At 39.6% G+C, this 22339-nt stretch overlaps 3 protein-coding genes across 5 annotated transcripts; 1 reads left to right on the top strand and 2 right to left on the bottom strand.

Moving 5' to 3' along the window:
* Positions 1–965: 965 nt before the first annotated feature.
* si:ch211-150o23.3 (uncharacterized) lies at positions 966–9172 on the top strand. Its single transcript, XM_022205333.2, has 8 exons — positions 966–1507; positions 1939–1968; positions 3709–4017; positions 4898–5206; positions 6410–6724; positions 7376–7525; positions 7625–7706; positions 8545–9172. The coding sequence occupies exons 1-7, from the start codon at positions 1477–1479 to the stop codon at positions 7666–7668; spliced, it is 1188 nt and encodes a 395-aa protein (XP_022061025.1). The 5' UTR covers positions 966–1476; the 3' UTR covers positions 7669–7706; positions 8545–9172.
* Positions 9173–9262: 90 nt separating this feature from the next.
* LOC110958686 (emerin-like) lies at positions 9263–17783 on the bottom strand. Its single transcript, XM_022205334.2, has 7 exons — positions 17563–17783; positions 17310–17408; positions 15082–15107; positions 12860–12885; positions 12710–12763; positions 12554–12616; positions 9263–10621 (listed from the first exon to the last, which is right to left on the bottom strand). Exons 1-7 carry the CDS (start codon positions 17639–17641, stop codon positions 10420–10422), a joined length of 549 nt encoding a protein of 182 aa, XP_022061026.2. The 5' UTR covers positions 17642–17783; the 3' UTR covers positions 9263–10419.
* A 525-nt stretch (positions 17784–18308) lies between these two features.
* On the bottom strand, positions 18309–22164 carry si:dkey-183p4.10 (protein starmaker). Of its 3 annotated transcripts, none has more exons than XM_022205329.2 (7): positions 22058–22164; positions 21789–21828; positions 20043–21689; positions 19904–19970; positions 19763–19832; positions 18689–18808; positions 18309–18602 (listed from the first exon to the last, which is right to left on the bottom strand). In XM_022205329.2, exons 1-7 carry the CDS (start codon positions 22058–22060, stop codon positions 18486–18488), a joined length of 2064 nt encoding a protein of 687 aa, XP_022061021.1. In that variant the 5' UTR covers positions 22061–22164; the 3' UTR covers positions 18309–18485. The 3 variants fall into 3 exon arrangements, with proteins under 3 accessions (XP_022061021.1, XP_022061024.1, XP_022061022.1); XM_022205332.2 differs by having other exon boundaries at positions 19763–19829; XM_022205330.2 differs by lacking the exon at positions 22058–22164 and having other exon boundaries at positions 21789–21943.
* Between the last annotated feature and the right edge of the window lie 175 nt (positions 22165–22339).

Genomic DNA, 22339 nt, shown 5'->3' with positions numbered 1-22339 from the left:
ACTAAAAATTAGAAAAAAATGAAAAAGTCATATATATATTACATACATAAACTTGCAAAAATAATATTAATTTATTTATTTTGATATAAATAATAAAAATGAATAATGAGAAAATGTAAAAATATTTGAAATATATGTAATCTATAAACCAAAAATATAGGAAAAAATAGCAAAAATAATAAATAATAAAAGCCAATAATTAAACAATAATGAATAAAGACACAGACACACACACAGACACACACATGTCTGGTTCTTATATCCCCATGGGGACTTACCGTTGACTCCCATTCATACCTAACCCCTAACCCTTACCCTAACCCTAACCTTAACCAACAACAAAACAATGCCTAACCCTAAAGAAACTTTTTTGCACTTTTACTTTTTTCAGTAACAACAACATGGCCAAGATAACACTGTTTCCCCCCGTGGGGACCTCATTTTTGGTCCCCACGGTGACGCGAGTCCCCACCGAGATAGCGTGGAGTCAGGTCAAAGTCCCCACCAAGTCCCCACCGGTATAGATAAACACGTACACACACATACATACATATATATATATATATATATATTTCTGTAAAACCAAAATATAGAAAAAATGCAAAAATAATGTAGACTTATTTAGATATAAAAATATAAAAAATTATAACAAAAATAAATAAAACCTAGAAGTTTTACCAAACTTGGACCGCCCAGCAACAAAGATGACCCCTGTGACCTTGAAAATGAGGTCACGGTCACCAAATGGAACTTGACCTGTGTCTTATTATGGTACACCTGTGTACCAAATATGGTGAGGCTACATCAATATTTTGTGGAGTTATCAGCAGAAACCAAATTGTTACAGACAAACAAGCAAGCAAGCAAGACCATGCAGGTGAAAACAATACCTTCCGGAAAACACAGTTTTGCCGGGCGGTAATAATGTTTTTTTTTTTAACAGTCGGTTTTCCATGGTTAATCGGATGTATGGTGGCTCTGAGGTCCCCGGGCTGTGGAGCTACGCCCCTGTCCCAGCGGTTATCCTCTGTAAAGCAGCCGCTAATGGGTTCAAATGCAGCGCTGCGGCTTCTGGTGACCTCTGTCTGCCGCAGGGAGAAGGGCTCGGCATCGGACTGAAGCCACTGACGGCATGCAGCCATCCCGACAGCCTCGTGGACACCGTGTTACCGTGACAGCCGCCCGGGACACATCGTGAAGCAGCTTCTTTCCACCGGGAATCAACCGTCTATCGGCAGTGCTCCGTCCCGGACGATGCCTTCCAGCCGCGCCCTGACCGTCCGCTGCTCACCGCTGCTTTAGCCGTTAGCTCGTCCTGTTGTTGTTGTTAGCGTTGGTTAGCCGAGTCTTTTATTTATTTATTTTTATTAGCATACAATCTAGCAGCTAATATGTCTTTAAGCGGCTGCCAGAGTCTCCACCACCGCCACGACCACGAGCTCCCTTCGGCCGTGTGATGGAAGGACGCGGGGAACGATGCTGAGAATCCTCCAGATCCTCCTGACAGGTAAGCTAATTAGCCTTAGCTTACCCTAGCTGGCTGCGGAGCGGCTAGGTATCTTAGTTATGCAATGGAATAAGCAGCAGTCGCTTTAGCTTAAGTTAGCACAACTGTAACGGTCACTGAAACGGCTTTAACGTGTATGTTACTAGCTTTGGCGTTGTGTTAAAAATAAATTTGGGTTTATGTAGGAGGCTGCTGTTAAATTAACTGATTTAATAGTGAATAGTCCAAACCCATGACCGTAACTAAGTGGGAGGAACAGGCTATTAGATGCTTCAAAATAAGTTTCAGTCACAAGTAAACAACCTCATAAAGAGTCTGTTCATTGTGGAGATAATGAACAAACATTTCAGTTTAAATAACTGCTACTGCTGACATTTTAAAACGGATTTAAATCTGTATTTGCCTGATCACAATTTCATTTCTGTCTATAGGAGCTCTGTGGGATGGAGTCACTGCCTTAGGTAAGCCTGGGATTGACATAAAACCAGAGGTGCTGTTGGGATTATGACACATTGGGGGATCATCCCACAATGTTAAGATTTTAATCTCATAATCACTGTATTATGTGAAGCTTGGGCACAAGAAAAACTCAGTGAAGGTCTTTTGTTTAATTGTATAAAGATCGGACTTAGTCGTGTCTTCTTGAATCTGAGCATCACATTCCACAGTGCACCATTTTCAAGTTATTTCAGAGTAAAATGAATCTAAAATGTGACACACTGTCCTTGGCAAAGCATGCTTAGTCCACCTTAATAACACCGAATCAAAATCAGCTTCATTTCGAAATACAGCATTCCTCCTTATACATCCCAGGTCGAAGGGAATCCTCACATGAACGTGCTGCTTTGTTGTGTCACTTCTCCTGACGTCAGTAAATCTTACTCTCAACCTAAGCCATCTGAGTCTGCCTCCTCAGTCTTCTCTTGACATTGCAGAATTTCCATAACAGTCACTTTATGTTTTTAACACAAATCAACTACACCACTTGTTCGAACACGCTCAAAAAACTTTGCAAATGCAACCATCTTGGTTGCAGTCTGGAACCCAGATGTTTGTAAAATAAATAAATAAAAGGAGAATGTTTAAAGTACTTAGTGTGAAATTACAGCTACCCAAAGTTTAGTGTGAGTTATTAAGAACTTACATACTTGATGTGTGATAATATATATATAAAAAACATGTGATCTCCAGTGGTTCAGGGTTGGGATTCAGAATGAATTATTTCTGATTTCAATCTGAGGGAGTGCACAGTGAGATTTACGTATCTACGTACATATGTAAAGATTTACCTTGGAAGTACTTTTTTTCATAAATGTAATAGTAATGTGGATGACCAACCCTTTAATTGTCCAGGAGAAGAGATGCTGGTGTTCCTGAGAGTAAAAAGTTCACCCATAAAGTTTCAAAACACAACACCCCGTATAGCTAATAATAATCAGACCTAATCTGCTGATAAAAATGCTGAACATTCTGTCCACATAGTAATGATAGCTTATCTACCTACAACAACATATAATAAAACACTAAAAGTTTTTTTATTTATACCAGGCTACCTTTTACCACAGTTTGATCAGAGAAAACATGTTGCATAGATAGTTTTATGAAGCATCTAAACACACGATATTCATCAGATGTCCTGCTATGAGATCTCTGTAATAATAAAACACTTTACAAGACATGCAAATACATAAATAAATGGAAATGTTCAGACTTTAGTAACACATCGGATGCTTCTGAACAGTAAAATAACATCCCAACATTTTTGATCAACTGCGTCATAATCATCTTGAGGGCTTTAACATGAGATTGGAAAGACATGACCAAACCCAGAGCTGCTTTTTCATTTCAGTTCTACTTTTGTTCAAGAAAAACAAAGAGGATTAGATCTGTGGCTTTTCATAATACATCTAGGTCTCTAGCTTTAGATGTGCGGCCCTCTCAGCACTGCCATTATACGCTGAATGCATCCACAGCCTTTTCTAGATCATCTTTCCTAATTTGGTATCTGCTGAGTCAAAACACATCAGTCCCACATTACAACAGTGTCTGTGATAATTATGTTTGCCACAAAGATTCAGTGTTCTATGAGCTAATGATTCATATTTTGGGAATGAAAAAAGACCTGCTACTGTCAGAGTAATGGTACTACCCCCCCTTAAATCTATGCCAGTGTCTCTGAGTACATTTCCTCTGACCCACAGGGGCGGTCCGACTAGCAGATGGGGATAGCAAGTGTTCGGGCCGAGTCGAGGTTCTCCGCCACGACCAGTGGGGGACCGTCTGCGACCACGCCTGGGACCTCAGGGAGGCCGACGTGGTGTGCCTGGAGCTGGGCTGCGGTTTAGCTGAAACTGCCCTTCACGGCGCAGCGTTCGGTCCAGGCAAAGGGGAGATCTGGATGCATCACGTCCAGTGCTCCGGACACGAGTCCAGTTTGACCCGATGCGCCGTCGTCCTCCAGACAAAGTCCTACTGCACTCACGAGGATGATGCAGGCGTGAAATGCTCAGGTGAGACTCCTCCACTCTGGTAGAGCATTTAATCTCCTCAAGGACCAGCACCAGATATTTTAAATAACACATTAAACAAACGACAATCCCTCAGGGTGTGCAAGTCATAGAAGACAGAGGAGTTGTTTGCTCCATTATAATAGACGCTTAAAGAAAAAAAAAACAGGAAATCTGGAAGTCTTACAACCTGGACAAGAAGATCTGAATGTGCACATTATCTGGGAAACTGAGAAAAGTATTTTCTTTCTATTTTTTTTAACAAATTTTCATTTAAACTATGTGTTTTTGTGCATACTTCTATGCAGCTAAAAATGGACAAACAAAAACATGCACATTATAAATAAAAACAAGCAGAAAATTCCTACACACAGCTAGTTCATGGCATCGTCTAAACCCACATAAAGAGGAGAAGTTCAAATTTTATTCAAAGATAAATTATATTAAAGAGCAGCAAGAGGTTATGAAACATGTAAAAATACACAGTCCAGACACAAACATCATTACATCTCCAAAAACATCCCCCAGCCTGTCAAATATGTAAAGTAGCAGGATCCCGTAAATTCATAAAGGAACCTCATTTCAAATGGAGTTTTGCTGTTCTTGCCATTTTTTTTTCAATTGAATACACTTTCTTTAATCTCTCTCTCCATTGGTGGAGGCTGAACCAAGACACAGTTGTCATTTTCTCTGCCACCAGTAGTAGGATATGTAATGGACATGCCTATTTTTATCCATTACTCCTTTAGAAAAGTGCATTTATCATCCAGTAATTGTGCGTGTGCCACATACACAGTACCAGTTGCATGTCAGAGTGAGATCAAGAAGAGTACGCTTGATTGGATCTTCCACATTTCTCTGATGAACCTGTCTTTACCTTCAGGTACTCTCCTAAAACCCACCCTCACCCTGCTGTCGCCTCACACTGTGTTCACTCCCGGGGAGGCCGTTCGCTTCGGCTGCAGCGCTCTGCTGGGCCACCACCTCAGCGACTTCCACCTGTACAAGCACGGAGTGTCCACGCCGCTGGTCACGCAGAGGGCCGACCAGGCCCAGACCAGAGTGGAGCTCACGCTGTCCGATATCGAGACTTTCCACCAGGGCAGCTACAGCTGTCGGTACAGGATCAAGGGCGGCTTTCCGTCTCAGCTGCTCAGCTCTCCGCCCAGCAACTCCATCAACATCACTGTGGGTGAGTCACGACCGCTTTGTTTACCTCAGTAACTCCACCACCACATTGTATGCACATTATCTTCTTGTGCAACCTATATGAGGCTATCTACGTTAGCGTGCGGTATTTGAGCCCCACCTTGTCCGTCCCAGCAGACGATTGCTCAGTCCTACATTTTTTCAAATGTTTTGTAATGAATAGGGATTGACCGATACGTGTTGCATTTTGTTTTTTTTGTTTTCAGAGCCGCTAGAGATTATTGGTTATCAAGAAAGACAGACAACTGATATTTGTTACATTGAATGTTGTATATTAACAACGTGATGGCAGAGAACCTGTCATTCATAACAACATTATTTCGTTGATAAGAATTAATGTAACTGAACACCTCACTCCAGCTGCTTTAAACAACAAAAACAAGAAGACTTTTATTAAACTGAGAAATGAACATTCAATACTCGAGCAACAGCTCTGGTTGACATTCCTGCTGTCAGCATGCCAATTGCACACTCCCTCAAATCATTGTGCTCTGTGATAAAACTGCACCTTTCAGAGTGTCCTTTTATTGTGGGCAGTCTAAGGCACAGCTGTGCACTAATCATGGTGTCTAATCAGCAGCTTGATATGGCACACCTGTGAGGTGGATGGATTATCTCAGCAAAGGAGAAGTGCTCACTATCACAGATTTAGACAGATTTGTGAACAATATTTGAGAGAAATGGTGATATTGTGTATGTGGAAAAAGTTTTAGATCTTTGAGTTCATCTCATAAACAATGGGAGCAAAAACAAAAGTGTTGCGTTTATATTTTTGTTGAGTGTAATTAAAATTATGTAGCGATTGCAGAGCCGGTCGCTATGATTGAACTGTTGTGCTGCAATGCACCATGGGAGTTCAGGGTGTTGAAATGTGTTTAAATGTCATTATTGTGGTTTATGTTAGTGTTCCAGTGTTATTGCTGTTTTATTGTGTTTTTGTGGTTTAGTCAGCGTAGTTAGTTTGTTGACTTCCTGCCACATTTTCTACAGTGCTGCTGTCTGTGTGTCAAAATAAAAGCATCTGCCAGTTGCAGAGTGCATAAAAGGCAGATATTCTTCCTCCAGTGTCGTTTTCCAACATGGCTCGCCACAATAATACGTTTAAAAAATACATAGTTCATTTTTGTTTCATTTTAAAGTGTAACCTTGACTAACCCATTTCCTTCCTTGTCTGGCTGCTTGACAGTTGAGCTCTTAACACCCCAGCACTGGTTCAACACGTCCACTGAGGCCCCGGCTGGTTCCGTCATTAAAGGCCACAGTTTTAACATCACCTGCTCCACCCCTCAGCAGTATCCGGGAGGTTCTTTCCAGCTGCGTCTGATTCGCTCCAACGGCACCGTGCGCCAGTCTCTGCCCGCCCTGACGCCGTCCGTCACCTTCACCTTCCCCAGCGCCCAGAGCTCCAACGAGGGCTACTACTACTGCCTGTACCGGGTCCAGCTGGGCGGACGCACCTTCGTCTCCAGAGAGAGCCAGCCCCTGCCTATAGCCATCAGAGGTGAGACTGAGGAAGAAAATGAAGTGTTTAACCCTCCCGTTGTCCTCATTTACAGGCACCAAAAAATATTATTTCCATGTCTGAAAAAAATCCAAAAATTCAGCAAAAAAATTCCCCAAATTTCTGAAAATTTGCAAAACCTTCAGGAAGAAAATTCCAATAATTTCTTAAAAGTTTTATTTAAATAAAATCCCCGAAATGTGGCAAGGAAATTATTAGAAATATTTTCAAAAATGAGTAAATCCTCCATGATTACATATGTATTAGTAGAACTTCTAATATTTTCTTTAAGAACATTCACAAAAAATTCTCTGGATTTTGGTTGATTTTTTTGTTGTTGTTGTGATTGTTCTGAAGAAACATTTTTAGCAATTCTTTTTTTCCACCACAAAATGTTCAGAGATTTCCCAAAAATGTGGACATCAAAAGTTTCACTCTGAAAATTTTTTCTTTTTTTTCCCCACATTTTCAAACTTTAAAATGGGTCAATATTGACCCGCAGGACAACTCAAGGGTTAAGGTTTAACATTCTGTGATTTTTTTATTTTATTTTATATGTATATATGGTTTTTTTTTTTGGAATCAAATTGAAAATCACTTGGCAGAAACCCATCCTGAATGAAACTTAAAGATCCCTCCTCTCTCTCTCAGACCCTGATCCGGTACTCAGTCCGATGGTGATCAGCTGGCTCGTGTCCGGCCTGACGTTTGTTGTAGCCGTCGTCATTATAATCGTTGTGGCCAAGGTGCTGTGTAACAAGGAGAAGAAGCCCTCTGAACTGGAGCGAGAGACCAGAACCTGTAAGTTCCTGTTTCCATCAGTAGCCTTTAAGCTTTAGACAGAGATGTCTTTTTGTCTTATCTGTGTACCTACAGTAGTGAATGTGCTTCTGTTCACAGGTGTGGACAACACTTATGTCGCCTTATCGATTAACAAACTATGATGGGGGACGCAGGCAACAGATACATAGAAGTATTGCAGGTCAGTGCCGTATTTCTCTTGCCGTGACACAGACTCTCTGAAAGTTGCACCGTCAACAAACATGCATTTATACTTATAATTATCTGACTAGACTCAGGTGATCTCCAGCTGACTGTAGTAATCAAGTGACCTCTAAAAGCAGTTGGTTGCACTAGTGAGGATTTAGTGGTGTCCTGTTAATAAGGGGTAAAGATTTACGTCCACGTGTTTTTATTTTTGTAATTACAGGAAGTCCTAGGTTTACAACGTCTTCGACTTGGGTCAGTATGTAATTGAGGGACTTTTTGTATCATAGTTGATATTTTTGCTGTTTTCAGGCCTAAAACCAACATGGCCGCCTATAACCAAACACCACATGGCTTTTTACACAAAGATTCTTCTAAATATTATATATACAATTGAGTAAAATTGAAAGCTGTTTATAAAGATATTGTAGTAAACCAGTTGACATGACAAGCGACGGATGCCCAGATAGCTCAACTGGTTGCGTGGAACACCCATAAACAGGTCCCCTACACCGTGGTCAGGGTTCGATTCAAGCTCACGGACCTTTGCTGCAGGTCTTCTCCCAACTTTCCTGTCTGTCTCTAATCCAACAAAGCCCACAAATGACCAAAAAATAGTAAGTTCATATTTTAGACTTTGAAAACATTCCGTGTTTTCCAGGGAGCTCTTCCTGGTTGTTTGCACACTGCTCATGAGATCTGCTTTGATACTGGTTCTAAAACAGGAAAACGTCTACAGGAGAGCAAATTCATCAAACAGGCACCATGAAGTTTGAACTAATTTGTGTATCCATGTTCTAAGTTGGGCAATTTTGTGTTTTCCTGTCAAGCAGAATCAGAAGTGTGTGGACAGTCGAACAGTCCAGTGTCCTCCATGGATCCAGACGGTGGGAGCTGTATCAGAACCAGCCAGTCGGGTTCATCGTCCACCTCACCGCTGGAAAAGGCTGGAACCGGTTCAGGACAGTCTGGATGAGTCGATGCCACCACAGACTGCATTGCAATATTCTTTCAAACCAAACTTCAGGCGAGTTCCTGCTGGAGAACAGTGGACGTCATCTGGCCCTGTATGGAGGTGAGACGTAAACAGCCACAGACTGAAGGTAGAAGCTGTCCTTAGCTCGGTCAGGAACGGTCAAAGCTAGACTTCACTCAGACCGGGCTAAAGCTGGGACCAGCGGGAGCTAAAATGGGGAAACTGTGACATGGGTTCCTCAGGTCTCTGTGTACACGCAGTTTAATAACATTGTTTTGTATTTATTAACAAGCAACACTAATAACAAGCTCCACTGGCTACTTATATACTCGCCCACAGATCAACGATCCTTAGAGGACTAAAGGACATTTTTATATTCCCAGTCTGACGCTGCTATGCATCGTACTTCATTAACATTACGTCCATTAATGCACTAAAGTGTGTAAGTAGAAGCTGTAGTCGATTAAAATGCTGCTCTTGTTGGAGCCTCTGGGTTCATTGAGTTTTGTGTTTGACAATCTACTAATAGCTTCAGATCAAACTACACAACAGGACAAAAAGCTCTTAACACCACGCAGAATGTGCTTCATTTATTTTTATACTCGTAGTGATTACATTTTTATTAAATATTCTTGTTGCTGAATAAATTACTTGAAACCTCAAATGTTCACACATACATTCATATTTTTAATTATGAAACGGCAATACAAAAACAAACTCTGTGGGAGGTAAAGGTTGGATTATGTCGTACAAAAGTCTGAATTAATTCTACTGAAACTTAAGCGTGGCATTAGAACTTGTTTTTTTTTCCTTTTTAAAACACATTTTCACCCAGAAATGCTGATCAAAGTTCATAACCATAACAATTATATTCCGATTGTTCCCACCAAAACACCGAGGCACTTGAAGCTGGTCTGAAGAATCGAACGACAGAAGAATGGAAGCACTGCTTTTATGGAAACTACAAGAATTTGGTAAACCTTTATACACAGTGAGGAACAGACTTCTAAACAAAATTATTATAATATAACTGGGGAAAAAAAGACATTTTTGTGACGCTAAAAAGGATCTTTTGATACAGATCGATGCCACAAACACAGGTGCTTTTGTTTGTTGTTCTTTTTTCAGTGAATTTGCAGTACAACGAAAAACTAAAAGCCAGTTACAACATGGAGAAATTATGGACAATGGTGTGAGAAATGTGTGTATGCTGTCCAATTTTGATATGAAATTAGTGGATATTTGTTCTTCACAAACTGCACATAAGGTAAAAAAAATAAAAAAAAGTGTAACCCAAATTCTCCCATACAGACGGACTATGAACCAGCTGAAGCTCTCGATACTTCACCAGTTGGACCGTATGGTTTTTATTACAGTTTATGTTGTTTTAATGTGTTTAACATCAAGTCTTTAACTATAAGACATTCTAGTTTAATATCTGGGGGTCTTTTATGTGCAACTACAGCATAATAACCTCAAAAAAAAGATCTGGATGGACAGACAGCTGCTATCCAGGTGAGAGTAAGAAGGACTTAGTGTGTTTATGAAGAGGTGATGGACTGAATCCCTTAATTACAGAATAAAAACACAGGCAAGTATAAGCAAGTGTAAAAAGCTGCAGCTATGAATGCATGAACCACACCTTCATCAGTGTCTAAAACATAGAGCCACAACCAAGATGCATTCCTCCACTTAAAAGTACAACAGCTTTGAGCATGAACTTAAGAACAAATCATTCTAACCCTATGAGAGATTCATTTGTCTCCATGCTGGAAAAAACTACGTAAAGGAAGACAGCCACAGCCAGGAAGAAGACCAGCTGAACCCACAGAGGGACGAGGCGAGACGACTTTGGAGCTTCTTGATCCGATTTCACGGGTGTCGATCTCGAATAGAATTCTCTGTAAGAGGACGGCGAGCTGTACGTGTACGGTCTGGAAAAGGAAGGAGGAATTACGCAACAGTCATCACAAACCGGCGTCACCCAATGGGAACATTCTGAGCTGTAAGTCTGAACTGCTGGCTGGAAAAGCTGTCATTTTGGTGAAAGCAACAAAGAGATGCCGAAGTTTATTGTTAGCATTAAATCATGACTCCAGTTCAAGCAATTCTGAGAGAAAATTCAGCAGTAAGGGTTTTGTTTTATGTCATCCTAAATGTAATATCTGGTTCTATGTTGTTTAAGATCTAGAAAACTTCTGGCTGTTTTATAGACTAAGTGCTTTAGGGAAGTCTTCTGATTTTATACTTAGCTAAATGGAGTTGCAGTATGAAAGCACTACATCACAGGTAAAAGACCTGGAATTTAAATGCCACTTATGTGAGGGTATGCTAGTTTTATTAACAGACTTAATAATAATAATAAGTGTTCACAAAGAGCTTTGACAGTTAAAACATGAACACTGAGACAATCAAGCAAGATAGAGGAGACAAGTCAGAGCATTCAATTAAAATAAATAGTAAAAATGACAATAAATTAAATGAATAATTAGCTAGATTAGCACTCAAACAAGGGAACTAGGCAGTGTAAAAATTAAAGAATAAGATTGAACGTTACAGTTATTAGAGAGACGACATCACACCAAAGAACCAGGCAGCTAAAAGTACTTAAACTAAACAAAGCTAAAAGTAAACCTCACATAAAAGCACGTCTGTGAAGTGGGTTTTAAGAAGTGATTTAAAAGGAGTTAGTGACTCTGCAGGCCTGATCTCCTCCTGCAGACTGAAGGTATGAAAAGTATTACAAGTTTTGATATTTTATATATTATGTAGCTGGACTGTTATCACTGATGTGTCTGCAGCATGTTATTGTAAAGGTGGTCATGGTGACACAAATGTTTTTTTTTTATTCACTGTTGAATAATTAAATTTTTACATTTTACTTGTTTTATACTGAGAAGAAAGAAAGAAGCTTTAAAATAAACATAGTTCAGTGAAAAGCACCACAATTACTTGTGAAACTGTGAGGAGGTAGAAGCTAAAATAACATTAGGTTGAAATACTGAGGTTTGTACTTAACTTCTTATTCTTTTAAATCACTTCTTAAAACCTACTTTTTTAAACTCGCCTTAAGTATAGTACTCTTTTATTTCTCTTTCATCACTTTCTGCCTTTTTATCCCTTTTAAATTTTTTAATTACTTGTAGTCTCTCTTTCCAACCTCCTGATCTTAATCTATATCTTTTTTTTCTTCAGTTTCTCTCTTAACCCCCTTGTGTGATGTCGTCCTTTTAACCAGCTTTTAATCAGCTTTAAATTCTCTACATTTTTGTCATGTTTAATATTCTACGTGTCAAAGCGCTTTGTGAATGTTTTTCTGAAAGGTGCTATACAAATAGTTCTTATTGTTAATAAAGAAATGAATCATTATATCAACCGATAATAAAAAAAAAACAAGACGACATGGTCATCAATATCCCCCGCCACGTGATGTCTATGAGTCCATATCCAAAATAGTGATCAAGGGCCATAACTCTGTTAAATATTATCGCACAGGTCTCATTTTCAAACTTGATCAAGGTGTCCATGGTGTGAAGCTACACACTAAATTTCGTAATCCTAGCTGTAATAGTTTCCGAGAAAAGCTGTCCCCTTCATCTCGGACGGACGGACGGAGGCCAAACCTATATCCCCCTTTTCCACTTCGTGGAGGCGGGGGATAATAAGCTTTGAATGGCACAAAATGCAGTATTCCTACAATTACAATTAAGATCTGTGTGATGGATGGGTTTAACAACAGCCTGAATGATGAAATAATGTAGTCTTCTCCAATATGGAATGACAGATGGTTAAAACAGAAATTTGCAGCTTTGCTTGTCTGACAGAGGCAAAATTTTGACCTAAATAGTTCATGTCAGCAGTCTTACTCATCAACGAAGTCTCTTCCTCTGTATTCCGGCCGGGATCTGGAGTAGTCTGAGTAGGAAGTCCTGTAGAGAGAAAAAGTCCAAATGTGATGCTTCTGAAAGCTCCTCGCCAACTCTGACCAAACAAAAACAGCTGCTAGTTTGATTCTAACTCACTCCTGTTCATATTCCCTCTCACTCCACTCCGGTCTGGACCTCATGTACGTCCCACTAGAGACAAACAGGAGTTACTAACGCACACCGATTGGTTTAAGTGAAAGAGAAAGAGGAGGGCTTGATCATTAAACTGTAGTAAAGGAAGGTTACCTGTCTCTGGAAGCCTCACTTCGGACCTGCAAAATTGGAACCAGAGATAATAAGTAATGAAACATAACTGTGCACATCTGCATGTAATAGGGTCAGTAGTGCAGCAGTTTGTTGTGTGGATCCTTTGCTGGGGTTTCACGTGCGCTTTTAGCCGTCCTATAAATGAGTTTTGTTGTGTTCGGAAAGAGAGGAGCCCAAGTTTGCAAGACGGATGATTTTATGCGGGGTTTTTTGTCTACTGTGAAGGAGAGAATAAAAATAAACAGATCGCCTCCACAGAGATTTGTGTCGGCTCGATGGTAGCAACGCACCGGTTACATATATATCCAGTAGCTTTAACTATTTCTGAAATTAATTTACTTTTTTCACGTGTGAGGTTGCCTTCTTTATTCAGATTTTAGGAGTTAAGGCACCTGTGTGAGCTCTTTTACTATTAAATAACTAAAGCATTCTGCTGTGATTCATGGTATCTAAAAAGACTCCAGTACTGTGCTCCTATCCTCTCAACCTTTGCTGTATAGATATATAAAAATATAGCAAAGGGCGCCCAGATAGCTCAGCTTCCCCTGTTCTTCTCTCTACTTTCTTGATTCTCTCTCACTGCTGTCCTATCAGTAGAGCTGAAAAAGACCAAAAAACTTAAAAAAAGAAAGGGAAAAAAAAAAAAAGATGACAGTGTCTGGATTGACCGGTTAACTTTCCTACTGTCAATATTGTTTGTGTAAAAAAACAAAACATGATAGTTGACACAAGGAAAGGCATTTTACTGCCAGTCTTTACTTTCATTTCTCTGAGTGCATCTTCTCAGCAGTGAAAATATAACTTTGAATGCCTATTTCCGCTTTCACTACCTGCAGATTGAAGAGCTAACAGGGTCAGTGTTGTTCTATCTAGAGTGCCTGTATAACCAGAGTGGCGACAACTGGGGATTTGACGCCATTTTGTTTCCATTCACTCAATATGGGACGCGCAGTGCGAGGTGCACATTCACGAAAATTAGCCATTTGTGGATTGTTTACTGATTTCAAGACATGTTTTGGACAAAATATTTTACTGGATGTCCAAGGTTGGATTAGGACCGTTTTTTGTGGAATATTTTCATCTGTGACTAGTTTTGAGCCTTCAAAGGTGAGTTGTGCTGTTTACGTTATTTGCTGTTTGTTGGACAAATGTGTTTATATTACCCGCTGTGGTAATCACATCTGAAAGTGGTTTATACCGGCGGATTCATGAGAATCTAAGCTTTCCATGGGTGTATAATGTTTTTGTCATCGAGTTTGCAGCTTCGGTGAATTTAGTAAAATATGTTTGCACATACGACCGCCGAAGTTTAATGGGGTAACCCGTATTTCATGCATCTCCATGCATGAAAATGGTCAAAGTCAAAATAACCACAACTGCCTAAAATCACATCAAACTTTTCTATCTGTCATTCACCCATACATCATAACATGAAAGTACATACATGGGACTAACCTGGCACAAAAACGATGATGAAGTCGGTTTCCATCCCACTCTCCGGACTTTATTTTCCCACAGTTTCCGTCTTTCACTATTACTGAGAAATCTAAACATGTGGAATCCCTTCTCCGATCGATTTGTGCACCCAAAGGCACAACAGCCCGTCATTTTTCTGGTATTTAGGGAGCGAAAAAAGACCTAGAATTACACTCTGCGGTGTAAACAACGTTAAAAGGAAAACCCGGCGTTCATGAATTGGAAACAAAATGGCGCCTATAGATCACGTGACCAAAATTTTTTGGACCCGTCATGTCACCACTCTGGTTATACAGGCACTCTAGTTCTATCTACACAGGTCTGCCTCCCAGTGGTTGTGCTGAACTTTTGATGGGGGCTCCTGTACCTCTACGTGCACTTTTAGTCCTCCAACGGCGCCCTATAAATGAGTTTTCCCGCCTTATCTCTCCCCGTTATGTGTTCAGAAAGAGAGGTAAGTGAGATTTTCCAGTGGTTTTTTTGTCTACTGTTTAGGTATGCGTTCCGTCTTGCCCTGTACATCTGGTATATGTCCATCCATTTGTTATGTGTTTAGAAACAGAGGAGCCCAAGTTTGTAAGACGGATGTGTGTGTTTTGTCTACTGTAAAGAGAGACTAAACAGAGATCTATGTGTCGACTGAATTCACAACGCAGAGAGAAGCCGCCGGTTAAAGAAAAAACAACAGAGCCACACCTGAAGGGAGAGTAGAAGGACATACTTACTGGTGTCCTGTAAACATACGTGACCTCTGAAAGAAAACACACACATCATTTTTTAGGTTAAGGCAAATGCACATTTGTAATACTTAAGTGGCCAGACTAAGTGCAGTAACTGCTGCTGGAGTGTAATTCCCCCCTCCCCCCCAGACACGGGGAGTAATAAAGGATTATCTATCTTATCTTAATAAATTATTAACTGTTGTCATTAATAATGATCTGTATTAATTGGTAGAGTTCAGTGTAAATCACCTGATCCACATCCTCTCTAGTCAGTTTGCACACAATAACAGCAGCACAGATGTTTTCAGGACAAAAATTAACTAAATAAATGAATACATTCATAATCATTGAATTCTTTTGTAATGAAAAATGACGTTAAAATAAATGTCTTCAGTTTATTTCTGTATTTCTGTTTGATTTCAGCTAACTCTCTACATTTATTTGTGTATTTCTTTATGTTAGGATGTTAATTAACTGGCTTTGAGTGAGGAAATGCAGAAACAAATCAGATTTTTTTTTCTTATAGTTACATTATTATTTTTTGTCCACACATGTACCGTTTTAAATTCAAAACGGATCAAACTGTCTGTCACAATATTGTAAAGATAGCTTAAAAATTAAGTTCTTCCTGCTTTTGAAACGGCATGCTGGCATGGAATGTGTCACCATTTCATACTTGCTCAGTTTTCTGACGCCATAAACAAAAAACTAAAAAGAACCGCTTAATTTGGGATTTATGTCATGTTAAAATGTAATATTTGTGGAGATGAAGAGCTGACGGATGTATACACTGGCTGAGTTTAGGCGTAAGGAGACGAAGCAACCTTCACGTTCTAACAACTTTTACTTCATACCTCCAAGTTTAAAACCACAAAACACAATTAAAATGGATTTTAACATATGGGAGTTTCACTGCACTTCCATCTGCTGACACTGATTAATCAGAAATTCCTTGTTTGTGTTGTATCTACCCTCAGATCCATGTCGCTTTGGATAAAAAATAAATGAGATTATAGAAATTATATATAAATAGAGATCTGACAGACTTGCGGATTTCCCTTCACATCTTCACTGCATAACTAATTGTATCCATTAAGCCCTTTTCAGACATGAAATACGGAACATTTCTCGCTTCATAAATTTATTAAAGTGACGACATTCTGTTGTTCAGACATAAATCACTTTTGTGTTAATGTTCTTCATGGGTTCATTCAGACAAACCCGTAACAGTACACGTCACATTTTCCCTTTAAGACTAGATGATACACCATGTGATGTTTAACGCAACAACAGGTTAAATCTAAACTGATAGCAGCTCATCAAACTGTCCAGACATCTCACTGACCTGATCAGTTCTGCTTTCTTAAACAGCGAAACTGAAAGCTCAGGACTCAACCATGTGGGAAATGATTTACTGCAGCTGATAAACTGACACACCTGTCTGACAGGAAGAAAAGCTCACAGTCTGATAGAAGCTTTTCCTGTGTCACAGATAATATATTATCAGAACTAATTAATAAAGCTACTGGGTCTATATATAATTGTGGGACTTGGCATTTCAAGAGGAAGATTTTTCTAAATAATATATATACAATTGAGTAAAATTGAAACTAAAAGTTATTTATAACTTGTGTTGTACATCACTTTGGAGAAAAGCGTCTGCTAAATGAAACTGTAGAATGTTATAGTAAACTTTCATGAATTTCTCAATAAAAAGAACACAACTATTTTTGGAAAAAGCTCATTTTATTATTGTTTATCTAATTAGAAGGTGGTTGTTATTAAATTTGGATGGTTATGTAGTTGATATTTTAGTGATATCCAGTCATTCGTTATTAATAAGTGATTGTTTCCATAATAAATAATGTTGGAATTTGTAAAAACGTGATCATAATGAACGTAAGAACCCCTAGTTTTTTTGTTTTTTTTATAAAAACATGGTGTGCATTTCTGGAAGAGGCATAACGACTTGAAAACCATCACTTTCATGGATTAATGAACCAGCAATGTTCCATGTCTGACGGGGGCTTTGGTAAAGCATGTCTGGACTGTTCATTCACACACAAAGTTTAAATTTCCTTAAGATTAACAGAACACTGTGCATGTTTGGAAGTGGATTACACACCTAGAAGTCTGTTACTTTAATGAATTAATGAACCCATTGATGAAACGTGAGCAGATGTAAAGCAGACACTTTCACTGTGATTAAAAGGGGTTTAAATGTGATTTACCCTCTTCTCTGTAGTAGGTTTTGTCACTGGATGGTTTTGCTCTCTTTCCTTTGGCCATGGCTTCTTTCAGTTTCTTCTCGTACAGACTTCTGGTGGAGTCTGTGTTCACAACAGGTCACAGACATGAGACAGAAAACCGTAAACTTTAACTTCATGTTAGAGCTAGAAGTGTGTGTTTTAAACTCAGGCCCGTGAGAAGTTAAGCTAACATCGAGTCAAAAACGGGCTGAAAGTCAACAGTCCGGTCACTCACCGACCACAGGTCCGTGTTTTATCCCGTATTCATCCAGCAGCTCGCTGATTTCGTCCGCAGATTTGCTGCTTAAAGCCATTTTTACTCGATTTGTTCGCCTGAATGGGTTAGGGACTTGATTTTGTCCGTTCTTGTTTCGGTTAAGCTTCAATTTGTGCCCCAAAAACAGAAACAAACGCAACTCCTCCCACCGATAATCACGGGGCGCTCGTTTTATTTATAAGGGGCAGCGCGGAGGAGAACTTTACCTGAAACCCGTTAAACTCCGCCCTCGTTTATCGAGCAAAGAAAATAAAACAAGCGCAAGCATTCTTCTTCGTTTATGTTCTTCTTTAATTCTGTATTTCTCTACGGGAGACGAGCAGCGCCACCAACAGGCGGTTAGTTTTACTAACGTTGACTCCAACGGGTAAAAACTATGCTAAAGTAGTGAGCAAACGACAAATATAAATCTATAAAATAATATGTAAATAAAAGTGGACTTATAAAGACGAATAGATAAACTAAAAAATAAGTAAGGTTGCTATATAAAGAAATATTCATCAAAAAATGAATCCATAAAGGTAGAGATATAAAGACAAATTAATAAAATAAAGAAGAAATTAGCTTATAAATAAAATAAAAATATAAATAATTTGGCAATGTAAAGCAATATTAATTAAAAAAATGAATTCATAAAAAAGGCTAATAAATTCACCATAAATCTAATACACAACTTGCCTGTATTTCATTCAAATGCATCAGAATCACTTTTAAAAAAAGAGATCTTTATTAAACACACAGTTGCATATTAAAAGTAACAATACATGTTTGAGTCCTGCAGAAGTTTAAATGTCTGGAGCTTTACTTCTTTACAAATCAATCATGTGTAAGCTTATAAACAAGTTTTAACAGCTGAAAAATGAAAAATATGAGTATGAGAACTAGACGAAGAAGATCTCTCTGATCCAGTCGGCTTGGTCTGTGGTCAACCAGAACATGAGGAGCCCCGTCGCCGTCACCAGACCCATCTTCAGCATCAGCTTCAGCAGGTCGAGGCGCTGCAGAAGCAAAGGACAGAGCAGAGGGGTGAGAAAAAGTCCAAATAAACCCAATGAATGTCGAGTGAAGGCCCAAGAGTTCATACTTTGTGTTTTCCTGTGCAGGTTTGTGTGGTGCTGACGCCTGGTTTGGTCTCTGCTTGCTGCATGTTTGGAGGATCACAGGCAGGTTTCATTTGCTGGACCTCTTCAGGTTCCTTCGGTTCCTGGGAGCAGACAAAGCAGGTGAGTGTTTTGTAATGTGTGCATGCTGCTACATGTGAACTGGAAAAAATTCTCCTCTTAAAACAAGAAAAAAAAAACTTATTTCAAGCAACTTTTACCTTGAAATAAGTGAAAAAATCCACCAATAGAACAAGTGAAAAATGGCTTGGTAAGATTTCTTGAAATAAGAGAAAATATTTAGAATTTTGAGATCTTAAAATTAGCAGAGAAAAATTATTTTAAGCTGTATTTTACAGGATTGTCAAGCTTAGGCGTCTTAACTCTCTTATTGTCCTCATTTATGGCACCAAAAAATATTGTTTCCTTGTGTGAAAAAAATCCAAAAAATCAGCAAAAAAATCCCCAAATTTATAAACATTTGCAAAACCTTCAGGAAGAAAATTCCTTAAGTTTTTTTTTTTTTTTTTAAATCCCCAAATTTGGCAAGAAATAAAAATTTTAAAAAGAAAAAATATGAAAATTGTAAATATTTTCAAAAAATGAATAAAAATCTTTAAAAAAAATCCTAAAAATATCTAAGGTGATTACATATATATATCAGTAAAACTTCTATTTTCTTTAAGAACAATCAGGAAAAAAAAAATCAACATTTGTTTTAACATTTCTTTTTTCCATCAAAATATGTTTAAAATTTCCCAAAAATGTAGAAGTTTTCACTGTGAAAGTGTTTTTTCCCCAACATTTTCAAACTTTTAAACGGGTCAATTTGACCCGCAGGACAACACAAGGGTTAAAACAAGATAATTTCAAGATTGTTTGACTTAACATATTTAAGATGCGTTGTCCTAAAACAAGTCCCTCCATCTTTCTGAAATGTCACTTGTTCAGTGAATTTATCTTAAATCAAGTGGGATGAGACATTTCGACTAGAAATAAAACAAATAGACTTGGTAAGATTTTGACTTTTTGCAGTGTGCTCTCGATGGCTTTCTTACGTCAGATGTTTCTGTAGAGCTCGGGTTTTCCTCCCGGTCAGAAGAGCTGCTGAGTGAATCTCTTTCACTGCTGAGAAAAGAGGAAACAAGTTTTGTTTTGTGCTGTTCACGAGAAAATGAGTCACTGGTGAATCTGCTCACCTGTCAGTTTCATAGCGAATAACTCGAGATAATGGATCCGTGCAAAACTGAACTTTTATCTGCCTCCCTGGAAAGCAAACAGAACCTGATTAATTACAGAAACAGTCACTCAGAATCAGACTGTCTTGTCACCACTCACCTTCTTTTCCGTTCTCCTCGTCGCTGTCATCGTAAAACTTGTAGAAAGCCTTGATCCTCTCCTGCTCTTGTTCCCAGTTCCTGTCCTCTTCGTACTCGTCTTCTCCCAGCGCTCCCACCTCGGTGACGCCCGAGGCCTCGAGTCCGGAGTTGAAGAAGAAGTCGTCATCGAGGGAACCCTGGTAGGAGGAGCTCGTGGTCATGCTGTCCTCTCTTTGTACCACAGAGTAACAGTTGTCGTCTTCTTCCGGATGCCGATTTGCGTCTTCGTAAGGTGTTCCCGCCTTCTCTGGGTCTTCAAACAGGTACTCAGACAGAAGGTTGTCAGTTTTTAACACGTCAAACTCCCAGCTGAGGTAATCTGCCGGCTCTGCTCTGGTGTTCTGATGGTCTTCGGTGCTGCTGCCGACATCAGGGTTGTTGTTTTCAGGATCTTGAAGGCACATGTTGTCTAAAGGTTCTTCGTTGTTCCTCCTCGGTTGGAACTCATCTTCGCTGGAGCTGTAGGAGTCGCTCTCACCTGCATCATCTCCATCATCGTTGCCCAAAAAACGCTCAGTTTCCTGTCCATTCAGACTCATCAACCGATCAGTCTCCATCTCTAAATCTCTGCTGTACAGATCCTCGTCTTCCTTCCTATCGGCATCCTCATCACATGTTAAATCTGCCACATCTCTTTCCAGACCCGAGTCCTTCTGTCGTGCATCTGAATCGCATTCAGACGCACAAACTGAGGCATTTTTCTTGCTCTCCTGACTTTTTCCTCCATCTTCTGCGTATTCACAAGAAGAAAAGTCCGAGGGATAATCTGCAAAGCTCTCACCTGCCTCCTGGTGCTCCTCCCCTGAGAAATCCTTCATTTTCTCCACACATTCCTTGCTGTCAACTTCAGCGATGAGATCCTGCAGATTTTGCAGAGATATGGACGGAAACGCTGAGCCGGCCTTCGCAGGCTCATCCCCGTACGGACTTTCGACCTCCTGAGTGTTTTCTTCCTGTTCGATTTTCATGCCCTCCCACTCAGGATCAGATGAATCTTCTTGCTTCTCTTCTACCTTTTCTTGCTCGTCCTCTTCAGCTCCAACACCTTTTATCGTCATCTCACCGCCATCTTCAGGGATTCTCCCAAAATAGGCCTCCTCTTCCTCCTCTTCCTCTTCTTCCTCCTCCTCCTCCTCATCGCTCTCAGCCTCACCTTGCTCCTCGTTTCTAACTTGAGGATTTTCAGCAGCCTCTGGGGCCAGAGGTTGTCCCTCAGCAAAGATCCTGTCCTCTTTATCATCATCGTGGAGCTCATCGTCGCAGCGAACAGACATCAACAAATCCCCCGGTTCCTCTGCCCGTCCCTCCTCCTCCTCTTCTTCATTATCTTCATCTTCTCCAGAGACAGAATCCTCCTGTTCAGAATCTCCATCTGAGCTTGTGTAATCCTCCTCTGGTGCTCTGACCCCTGCAAAGTCCTCCTCATCGCTTCTATCATCTTCACAGACTTCATCTTCAGCTTCCTTGCCAAACAAAACTGCAGTTTCCTCAGCTGCTTCCTGGAGCAGAGCCCCGTCTGTCTCTGTTGTTAAGTTTTCGTCTTCATCACACTTTTCATCCAAATTTAAATTCTCAAAGTCCAAATCTCCATCGGGAATTGATGTCTCTGCAAAAACACCATCATCTTACAAAAATGTCCTTCTGTAAACAGTTTAAAAAAATACAAAAAAAAACCCAATCAAAATAACCGAGATATGTTTCTTACCTGAAAATGCATCTGTAAGGAGATCAGCAAAGCCCTCCATCTTTGCAAACAGGCAAATCAATGAGTTATATGTGGAGTAGAAGAAGACAAAAATGAATGCATTGCCTTTAGATAATGTCCTATTTCAAAAAGGAAGAGAGAACGAAGCAGCTCTCGTCTGCTGCTGCTGCAAGACGCTTCCTGCCGATCACACTGTGCATAAATTACACTTTTAAACCAAAAAAGCTTCAAATAAATGTGACAATCGTGTGAATGTGATTTAAACCTACCATAACAGATGAAGATGGAAGATGATTTCTCAGGTTTTTCCAGTTAAATTACAAAAACAATGTTCTGTGTTTTCTGTTGCCGTAGGGACGTACCTTCGTGAGCTCATGAAATGATGTCAGCTTTGATGTGGTTTTGGTTTCAGACGCACGACATAAACGGCAGCAGTCGAACACGAAGCTCAAGTTCAAGCTGAAACGACTCAACTGATGATGAATTAGGATTGTTATAAAGCTCTCAGTGAAGACTCCGCTTTGATTAAATTCATTTATTCACTAAAATAA

Source organism: Acanthochromis polyacanthus, chromosome 6 (assembly GCF_021347895.1).
Source record: "Acanthochromis polyacanthus isolate Apoly-LR-REF ecotype Palm Island chromosome 6, KAUST_Apoly_ChrSc, whole genome shotgun sequence".
Taxonomy (NCBI): domain Eukaryota; kingdom Metazoa; phylum Chordata; class Actinopteri; family Pomacentridae; genus Acanthochromis; species Acanthochromis polyacanthus.
The sequence above is the reverse complement of the archived record's forward strand: the minus strand, read 5'-3'. Positions and strand labels throughout refer to the sequence as shown.